Source organism: Hesperophylax consimilis, chromosome 20, assembly GCF_061612785.1.
Source record: "Hesperophylax consimilis isolate HC1 chromosome 20, BYU_Hcon_1.0, whole genome shotgun sequence".
NCBI classification, from domain to species: Eukaryota; Metazoa; Arthropoda; class Insecta; order Trichoptera; family Limnephilidae; genus Hesperophylax; species Hesperophylax consimilis.
In genome coordinates this window covers 25027809-25038706 of record NC_142855.1, presented here as the reverse complement: position 1 = coordinate 25038706, position 10898 = coordinate 25027809, and the positions used below count along the sequence as shown (strand labels likewise).

Here is a 10898-nt window from a genome sequence, read left to right as displayed (position 1 = left end):
TTAACTAGGTTCAATGAATATATAAACGGTGATAATTTGTCGCAATCTGAAATTGAAGTCAGATTGAAGAAACTTGAACCAATTTTAGACACTTTCGACTCATTAAAAGATAACATAGAAGCAATTTCGCCGGAAGAATTAACCAAAACAGAAAGGCAAGCATTTGAAAATTTATATTATAATCTTGTTGCTAAGGCTAAAGATAAATTGTTAAATAAAGTTCAGAATACAACATCACATAACATACGTTTGCCTATACTTGAGTTGCCAAAATTTAATGGGAGTTACGAAAAATGGTTGAATTTTCGGGATACTTTTGTTGCTTTAGTTGATAATAATCCATCTTTAGAAGTTATTCAAAAATTGTATTATCTGCGATCATGCCTTGAAGGTGACGCAGCTAAATTATTAACCTCACTTCCAAATAACCAGGAGAACTATCATACTGCATGGGAGATGTAAACTTCTCGCTATCAAAATATAAAAATTATTACACATAAGCACGTTGAAGCATTATTCAAATTGCCTGAAATAAAATTTGAAAATTCCGTAGCATTAAGGAATCTTATCGATGAATCCGAATTACATTTAAAATCGTTAAATAAGTTAAATATACCCACCGAAAATTGGGATATCATGTTAATATATTTATTGTCGCGAAAACTAGATAGTGAAACCCGACATCATTGGGAAGTATTTGCCACAAAAGAAAATCTACCCACATATAAAGAGTTTATAAAATATTTATCAGATCGAGTTCAGATTTTAGAATTTGCTGGGATTACTGAAGGAAAATTTAATCAAAATAAAACTTTTCCTTTCAAATACCGAAAAGAAGCTATGATTTCTTTAACGCCTCAAATGACAAAATGTATTATTTGCAAAGGCGATCATAAGGTTTATAATTGTAAAAAATTTTTAATATTAAATACTAAGGATAGAATTATAAAGATACGTCAAGTAAATGCGTGTTTGAAATGTTTGTGCTTGGGTCATAAGCTAAAAGAATGTAAAAGTAAATACAATTGTCGAATATGCGAAAATAACTCGCACAATACTTTGTTGCATTTAAAAAAGGAAACAGATAATTCGAAGTCTCAGGATAAGGATTCACCATCAACATCAAATAATAAACCTTTAGTTACAAATCACTCTACGAAAATATCTAATAGTTTTGTTTTGTTATCTACCGCCGTTATTAAAGTGTTGAATAATAACGGAAATTTGATTAAGGCTAGAGTTTTATTGGATAGTGGTTCTCAGTCCAATTTTATAACAGAAGAATTTGCAACAAGGTTGCAATTAAAACCCAAAAGGGCAAACATACCGATTACCGGAATCCAAAACAAAATATTGAATATTAAAAATAGCATAAATTTAAGAATTTTCTCGAACTATTCACCGTATGAAAGAGACATAGAATGTCTCGTTTTGAAAGAAGTAACAAGTCATCTGCCGCAAATTTCTTTACAGAAAAAGGATGCCAACATACCTGATGGTCTTCAGTTAGCGGATCCTGCCTTCTATGAAACAAGCTCCATAGATATGCTACTCGGAGCGGAAATCTTTTGGGAAATTATGAAGCAAGATCAACTTCGAAATGGAGACTCAGGACCCATATTACAGAGAACTGAATTTGGATGGCTGGTGTCAGGACCCCTCGTCACAACAAAAATAAAAAGGCCAGTAAAATCTTGTCAACTATCATTAAATATAATCCATAAACAGATTGAAAACTTCTGGAAATTAGAAGAATTCCAACCGGTGAAGCACCGGAGCCATGAGGAGCGAGCGTGCGAGGAGATTTTCAAGGACACTTATAAAAGGAATGACAATGGTCGTTTCATGGTAAGCTTACCACAGCGCCCCTGTGTTAAACAGTTGGGAGAAACGCTGCCCATGGCGGAAAAAAGACTTTGCAATTTGCAAAGGAAATTTTCTTCAAATCCTGACCTGATGAAAAAATATAAGGAATTCATGCAGGAATATATAGACTTGGGTCACATGACCCGGTGCGAAGCACCTTCTAATGAAGATTGTTATTTTTATTTGCCACATCATGCAGTATTGAAAGAATCAAGCACTACCACTAAGACTCGAGTGGTATTTTACGGTTCAGCAAAATCATCCAATGGTATATCGTTAAACGATGCTCTCATGATAGGACCTGTTTTACAGAAAGATTTAGCCGCACAATTGATATGTTTCAGAAAACACCAGTACGCGATAACAGCCGACATTGAGAAAATGTACAGGCAAATATTGGTGCGACCCGAAGACAGAGATCTACAGCGAATAGTATGGAAAAATTTCCCGGAGGAGGAAATTCAGCATTATCGACTTAACACCGTTACCTACGGTCTAGGGCCGTCATCATTTTTAGCAACTAGATGCCTCCAGCAGCTGGGAAATGAAAATATATCATCAAACCACAAGGTCAGTCAGATTATAAAGAATAATTTTTATGTGGATGATTTAATTACTGGAGATGAAACTGAAGAAAACTGTTTAATAATTAAAGAACAACTAATATCCATCATGGAATCCGCTGGCATGAACTTAAGGAAATGGCGGTCGAATTTGCCCTCGTTATGTTCGAAGGAAGAAAGTATGTCAGATATGATTATTAGTACAGATTCAAATGACAACAAAATATTAGGCCTGTCTTGGAACAATCAGCAGGATAATTTCTTATACACAGTGAAGTTATCAAAAAATCCAATTAATAGCAAACGACAAATACTGTCATGCATTGCGTCCATATTTGACCCGTTAGGATTAATAGGTCCTGTTACTGTTATTGCTAAATTATTGATGCAAAAATTGTGGCAGGCAAAGCTTCAATGGGATGAGCCTATTCCATATGATATGTTGAAGACATGGGAAGCATATGTGAATGAACTGCCTCAATTAAATAATTTAAGAATAGGTAGAAAGATAATATTTTTTTTTTTTTATTTTTTTTTTATTTAAAAAGAAAGACAAACATTCCCGGGTTACGAATAACCCAACAATGTTTGAAAATCTCCTACTACCACCACAGAAAGCCGAAAATGTTGCTTGTGTTGTGATGGAGGACTTAGCCAGCCGAGGAATCGAACACGCGACGCTCGGGTGAGACCCAAGCGCTATGCCCACTCAACCACTGACCGGTCTAAATAATAATATGTCAAGATCATGTAAATTTACAGCTACATGGATTTTGTGACGCCTCAGAAAAGGCATATTCGTCCTGTGTTTATATGGTGTCTACTGACAAATTGGGTAAGAAGTACTCCAATTTGATAATGTCCAAATCACGGGTAGCGCCTTTGAAAAGTGTTTCTCTACCCAAGTTAGAATTATGTGGAGCCGTATTACTGACAAAACTAGTGAATTACATTAAAGATGCTCTATGTACTCCGGATATACCTACTACATACTGGTGTGATTCCCAAATAGTACTGTGCTGGATCAGGGATCAGCCAGTAAGATGGAACACTTTCGTTGCTAATAGAGTGGCGGAAATCCAGGAAACCAGTCAGCCGGAGCAATGGAACCATGTACGGTTGGAAGACAATGCAGCAGACGTGCTTTCCAGAGGAATCGGCGTTTCACATTTATTAATTTCCAGCATTTGGTGGCATGGTCCAGATTGGCTGACGTTGGATTCAGCGTGCTGGCCAAATTCCAACTCACTTTGTATTGATCCACCAGAGATCAAAACAAGCTCGGCACTGTTGTCTGCTGTGAAACAGGACTGGGACATTTTTGATAGATATTCCAATTTTTCCAAATTACAGAGAGTAACAGCATACATTAATAGATTTATTTTTAATTGTAGAAACCCTTCGCAGCGCCGCTATAGTAAATTGACAGTTAGTGAGTTGGAAAATTCAGTAAACAAATTAATATCTCGGGCGCAATCATACTGTTTCAGAGACGAAATTCGAGCTTTAAATAATGGAGGTAATATACCTAGGAATAGTGCACTAAAGTCATTAGATCCTTTTATTGAAATGGATCTAATTCGTGTGGGGGGAAGGCTCTCCAAAGGTAAAATGGTAACCGAAGGCCAGCAGCACCCAATTTTGTTACCTTCGCATCATAAATTAACAGAGCTAATTGTAAAACACTATCATTACTTGAACTTACACTCGGGAACGCAGTCATTATTGGCGTTGATTAGAATGAAATTTTGGCCGATTAAGGGAAGGAATGTTGTAAAAAAAATAATAAAAAAATGTATAATTTGTTATAGATGTAATCCCAAATCCGAACAGCAGTTAATGGCCGACCTACCAGCTGAAAGAATAACTGAATGTAGACCATTTCAGATAACTGAATGTAGGCCATTTCATATAACAGGAGTGGACTACTGTGGACCAATATTCAGTTCAGTTCTCGCCGCCCGCTAGTGCAGTCGCTTTAATCTCGCTCCGGAGTTACAATTCTCAAACCTTGTAGTACTCCCGAAAATAACGAAAATTTTCGCTTTTTTTAATATTTTTTACATATACGTTATCAGTATCACTATTTACAACACAACAGTGTATTTCTTTTGTTTAAATACGGGCTTTTGCCCGTTTTTACGAGTGTTTTCCGTACTACGCAGTACTTTGTCGTATTTGCGTACCCGTTTTTGTGTTTTTTCTTTCTATTTAACAATATAAATTCAGTTATACGTTCGATCCTCTATCGCCCATACTTTTCCCGTTAAAAAACAGTGATTTTGTGATATTCCTTTGTGAAAATAGTGGTTTTTTTTTTCTCCAGGGCAGTGACCTTATTGTTACCATGTTTTTCTCTAGTCTTTTTCCAGAACTCTCTAGAACTTTCTAGAAGCTCTCGCGTAAACATTCTTCTGTGACGTCACTTGTTTACAAAATTCTTTCCTTTCTCACCACGTGCTATTTTTTTTTTCAATGGATTGTTCTAGAACATTCTAGAGCCTTCTGGAATCTTCTAGAGGCTTCTGGAAGCTTTGTTGGATCAATCCTAAATACTTTTTTTTTATATTTATTGATTTTTCTTTAAAACATTTTTCGATATCCAATTTTGACATTTCTTCATATGTATTGACATTTTTGAAAAGTTTTTTCCCGACATTTTTCCCCATTTTTGGGGAAAATTTTGTAAAATCTGGGGAAAAAATATTTTTTCCCCATTTCTTTTTTTTTCCTTTTTTGTCTTTTTTTCCCTCTTTCTTTATAAATGGCGTCTAGTGAGGGTCCTTCCGATGATTCGGACAGCTCCATTGGGAATTCTGCGATTCCTCCGAAGAGTCGTAAACAACTGTTGAAAGAAATTGAGGATATTTTATCCACCATTCCGCCTACTGCTGGACCTTCTAAAGCCACAAAATATAAAAAAAAGTCCCATAGGGATATTGTTACAACTGAGGCAGACAGTGAAGCAGGAGCTGCACAAACTACTGCCCGGCATATTCCGACTATAGCTGATAACCAGGAAGTGCCCTCCGCTGCTCCCTCCACCACTCCGACTGCTGAAAATAAAAAACGAGCTGAAGCAGGTACTACACAAACTACTGCCCAGGATACTCCGACTAGAGCTGATAATCAAGAAATGCCTTCCATTGTTCCCTACACCACTCCGAATGCCGAAAATAAAAAACGAGTTAGGTACAGTGACTCGCCTGGCAATCAAGAAATGAAGGCAATTCCAGCTCTGGAAAAAATGCCAAAAAATTCGTGTAATAATCTCAGATGGTAGTAACAAGCTTAATAAGGCTGATAAAAACTTGCTGAACTCCACCCTAGATGACCTCATGTCGGACATTACTCGTCTGATGTTGGAAATGAACACTCTCTCGACAAGAAGTTCTACCATAGACGAGATGTTGAATGCTCAATCGGCCATTACAACTAGGCTAGACCTGCTCATTAACTCTCGATCAGTTCCTGCTCCTACTATGCCACTACATAAGGAGACTTTCTCCTATGCTAACGCTGCTGCTAACCTGCCTGCTTCAAAAAAGATTCTGGTGAACGGTCATGAACGACCGATTCCTCAGAAACCGCTGACTGTCCTATTCTATCCTCAGGTGCCGGAGGGTAAAACTTCGGAGGACACTCTGAAGAAGCTTGAGAAGGTTCTCAACCCTAAACAAGATGACTTCCAGATTGTTCGGTCCCGCAAAATCAAGGGTGCTGGCATGGCTTTCCAAGCCAGAGACAAAAAAGGATTGGAGAACATCAGGAAGGCCGAAGCGAAGCTCGCTGCAAATGGTCTTAAAATGATCAATCCACTTGGACGCCTTCCCAAGATTGTCTTATACAATGTCCCTAAAGGAGAGCAATCTGCAGACCAGGAGCTCTTCTCTGAGGTCTTTACCAATAATCTAGTAGGTCAAACGACGCTTTCTCTTGAAGATCATCTTAGAACCATGCGGCGAGTTTCGCTTTTTGGCAAGAGAGACACTCCCACCATGAACATGGTGGTTACATGTCACCCGTTAGCCAGAAAAGTTCTCATAGACAGCGGTATGTGCTTCCTTGGATGGAATGCCTGCCGTACTCGGGATTATACGGGGGCAACCAGGTGTTTCAAATGCCAACAATATGGGCACATTAGTAAGTATTGTCAGCAAGACAATGAAACCTGCCGTCACTGCGCCACTTTGGGGCATAACTACGAGACTTGCCCTAAGAAAGCCCTTCCCGCTGTCTGTGCCACTTGTACACGTTTCAAAAAACCTGCCGACCATCCCACAGGGGATAGAGATTGCCCTGCCCAAGCTGCTGCAATCAATGTACAAGTGAGGATGACAGACTATGGTTCAAGTTAATCTTATGGCACTGGCAACTCTACATGTTTCTTGTCTCTTCTTTCTAGCATATACTTATCTACTTTTATAGTAATCCAAACAATGTGTTTCATATGTTTTTATTTTTACTTCTTTTATCTAATTCTCTTATTCTTTCAGGTAAAACTTTATGATTGTAAAATTGTTGACTTTATATTGTTTATTGCGATTGTTAATTTTCATCTACTTAATAGACACTAATGTTTTCTGACTGTATGTTTTTTTTTTCTTTTTTTTTTCTTTTCTTTTTTTTTCTATCTTAGATCTTGAAACCATTCAGACCAGAACTGAACTCCATTGCTTGTTTTGTGTTGTTTGATATCCCCATAAGGGGTTGTTCACGGACCTTGTCCCCGCATAAGCTCACTGAAGCTCTAGCACTTATGGAACTCTGCCAGACATCTGTGCCACCCCTGAGGGTGGTTGTGGGTCAGAGGGAAGTCCGTGCTGACCTGGGTGCCTTCCGCCCTGCCTCCGACTTCCTGACGCTTTTCTCCCCTAGGGTCTTTAGGGTTAATCCCTATCATCCCATATACTTTCTTCTGGGCACCACCACGAGGTCGGCTTAGGGGCGCGGCACTTGGACCTGCATTTGTCTTCCCAACCACCACCAATCCATCCTCGGGACTGCCAGCTGCGAGGCATTGAACCACTTTTCTTTTGTGTTTTCTTTTTCTCTTGCTTACAGCTCACCTGAATTCGGTGACCACACGATATTCGCGATGGTTACTGATCATGTATTTTTTTCTTTTTTTTTCTTATTTACCATGTACTTCTCATCTCTTTTCTCTACTTTAGGTTGCTGATACTTTGGTACAATATGTTCCTCTTTCTTTTTTCTCCCTTTTTCGTTCTCGTAAATAGACTGTGAATTCTACGCTTTCTAACTTTGTCCTGATTTTCTATGTTTATTTGTTCTTGTTTTAAATTTTTGAGAAGTATTCATTGATCATAACACCCATTGTAGTCACTCATCTGTAAGCGCTTGCATACCGCTTCCTAACACCGTATGCGGGGACATTGAAGGTCTAACTTCACTTTAAATTGTAGAGCCGTTTATTCAAAAAAATTAGATTCTTGCGAGAACTCCGAAGGGGTGACCATAAGTCACCTATACCGGGGTGGGAAAGCGGTGGGTAACTTCAATGTGGACCAATATTAATAAAGTCGGGTATTCACAGAAAATCACATAGCGTTAAATCATATATTTGCTTGTTCGTATGCATGGTCACTAAAGCCGTGCACTTAGAAGCTGTGCTGTCCTTGAGCGCAGAGAGTTTTTTAAACTCTTTGAAACGGTTTATCTCGCGTCGTGGTAGACCAAGCAAAATGTTCTCGGACAATGCAACCAATTTTAAAGCGGCTAATAATGAACTAAGAGAAATTTATAATTTTTTAAATATGTCTAATGATAAAATTGATAATTATTTATCCACATTAGGAATACAATGGCAATTTATACCAGCTCGTGCGCCGAACTTTGGGGGTTTCTGGGAGGCTGGGATAAAGTCAGTTAAGCATCACTTAAAAAGAATAACCAGTATCGCTTCATTAACTTATGAAGAGATTAATACGGTGTTGTGTCAAATTGAATCTTGCTTAAACTCCAGGCCACTGTCTCCCTTATCAAATGATCCTTATGACCTTAATCCCTTGACTCCTGGTCACTTTCTAATAGGAACTAGTTTGGCGGCGATTCCAGAACAAAATTTGGAACATATCACATTCAATCGATTAAACAATTACCAAAAACTAATCCAGATTGTACAATTTTTTTGGTCGAGGTGGCGGAAGGAGTACTTAGCAGAACTTCAATCCAGAAGCAAATGGACCAATAAGAATCAAAGGCAGATGCGGTCTGGCGACATGGTCGTAATAAAGGAGGACAACGTCCCTTCTTGCTACTGGAGGCTGGGACGTGTGAGCGCCGTTCATCCTGGCGCTGATGGAAGAGTTCGCGTGGCGACCATCATCACGTCGAAAGGCATCATCCAGAGGGCCATTTCAAAGATCTGTCTGTTGCCAATAGATGACAACGAGGAGTTGAAAATGTCGACACCCCCACCCAACGGACCAGACGCTGAGTAAGCGCAAAATAAAAAAAGGTTTTGTGCAAAACAATATAAAAAGTTTCGTGATAAAAACAATATAAAATTTTTGTGTATTATCATAAATAAAAATAATAATAATAATAAATAAAGGGTAAAAACAGTGCATAAAAAAGTGGATAACAATAAAACTTGCGAGTTTGATAAAAAATGTACAAAATAAAAAAAGGATTGTAGATCCGTATATACTAAGAAAAAAAAATGAACGCTTATAAACCGAGATAGCCTGCTGGCTATATGTAATTTCAAACTACACATTTGTGTACATCTGAAGAAACTAATTATAAATGTGGTAATGAACTATAGAAAAACACAAACCCTTAAGAAGGATGACCAGGAAACCAGCGCTCCATGTTGTGTTGTCTATATTATTTGTTTTATGTTTGATTATTGTTATGATCTCTGTTAGAACAAGGTTATTGGAATTATCTTAGTTGTTAAATTATAGTATAGAATAGCTTAGTGAATTGCATGAATTTTATTTGAACGAAAGTAATAATTTTAATCTCCTAATTAATTTGTATAATTTTACTTAGTTTGAAATTGTCATTTCGTTTTTAGAGTAGTCTTATGTTTAAACTTATGCTTAGAAATAGGTTACCTATTATTTCAAATATTTATTGTTAATCAATTTTTTTAGTATTAACAGTTATAGTTAATAATTACTATTTTTGTTTCTTCCAAATTAATTTTGGCATATATGTAGATATTTAGCTGCTTAATTTTTATTCATATGTTTTGGGGTTTGTTTCAGAAAAAATGACCTCCAATCCTTTTTTCGGGGGGAGTTTATGTTAGAAAATAGAGTTGAGTGTAGCTTTGCATAGATGTCGCTATATGTAGATACTTACCTTTCCAACAGACTGTTAAAAGTTAATACATAAGCTGATGTTTATGTTAGGATAGTTTTTCATAGATGTCGCCATAGATTCTTCCCTGTTAAAAGTAAATAAATAGGTTGATTTATCATTTTTATGTCTCTTCTGCAATAAACATTTCTGGCGAAATAAGTGGGTTTATATTTCTACCTTGATCCAAAATTAAACAATGCAGTTGTACTCAGAAAGCATTTATTTATACGATACAAGTGAAAAAAGAATCAATTTGTAATTTAAATGTGTTTTCGAAACGCAGTTTGTCTTAAGTCCACCAAAATTAAGCAACGTGTCGAGCGTGTTTATCCAACATCCGCACATTGGCCAAAATGACCCTCATTTTTCAACCGGCCGTTAAGTTACATTTCATATAAATGTATCCAACAACCAAGCCATATCTTAGCCTATGTGTGAAATGCTAACTCTCCGTTACGGGCGTATTACTCTAACAGACCAAACAGCCAATGGCAGCACAGCGGGATGATCACGTGATTGCTTTTATACCATACATTCGTTCGTTAGCGCAACAAAAGTAAATATCTTCACTTGTGATTTTGCTTTTTACAAAGTTATTTTAGTGTCTTTCCGGGAGATTTCAACACACACAGTGCGTAAAGATGTACACTGTAGAGAACGATAAAAAATTTTCATGGAAAATGCAACAGATAAATAATATTTCATTCTTTTATCAGCAAATCGTATCAACTTATCGTCCGTTACAGCTCTATACAGGGTGGTCATAATAACATTTGGGTATTTCGAATGTCTTTCATATAATATTTTATAATACATGCCAATTTCTAAATTATGGTAAAATATCGTTATAAACTAAGAATTGAAATAGCAAGATGTCGTTGCTGTTTTAATCGCGTAGTCAGTGAATTAATTGAAATCAAATCAGTTAATTGAAATAAATGACAAACAGTGGGGTATGTTTCTGATCGTAGGATGAAATTGAAGTTGAATTGAAAATGAGATCCCTGAGGCGTATGTACGGTAAAAGGATCACGATAAAAGATGTAATTATGAAAGAGTATATGAGATGATGTTCGAATGCATCGTTCGTTGCTTGCGATGTAGTAAGATTTGATCGTTTCAGGATAGCTTGGA

The 10898-nt window shown here is 37.1% G+C and overlaps 1 protein-coding gene across 1 annotated transcript; it reads left to right on the top strand.

Moving 5' to 3' along the window:
* Positions 1 to 1142: 1142 nt before the first annotated feature.
* Positions 1143 to 9118, top strand: LOC149414417 (uncharacterized). Its single transcript, XM_089643646.1, has 2 exons — positions 1143 to 2436; positions 8590 to 9118. Exons 1-2 carry the CDS (start codon positions 2411 to 2413, stop codon positions 8891 to 8893), a joined length of 330 nt encoding a protein of 109 aa, XP_089499772.1. The 5' UTR covers positions 1143 to 2410; the 3' UTR covers positions 8894 to 9118.
* The last annotated feature ends 1780 nt before the right edge of the window (positions 9119 to 10898 follow it).

Excerpts from the sequence above, each read along its gene's own strand:
- LOC149414417 (XM_089643646.1), top strand. The coding sequence starts at position 2,411 with ATGAAAATATATCATCAAACCACAAG. Across the intron at positions 2,437-8,589 it reads ATATATCATCAAACCACAAG|GTGGCGGAAGGAGTACTTAG; the intron begins GTCAGTCAGATT and ends TTTTTGGTCGAG.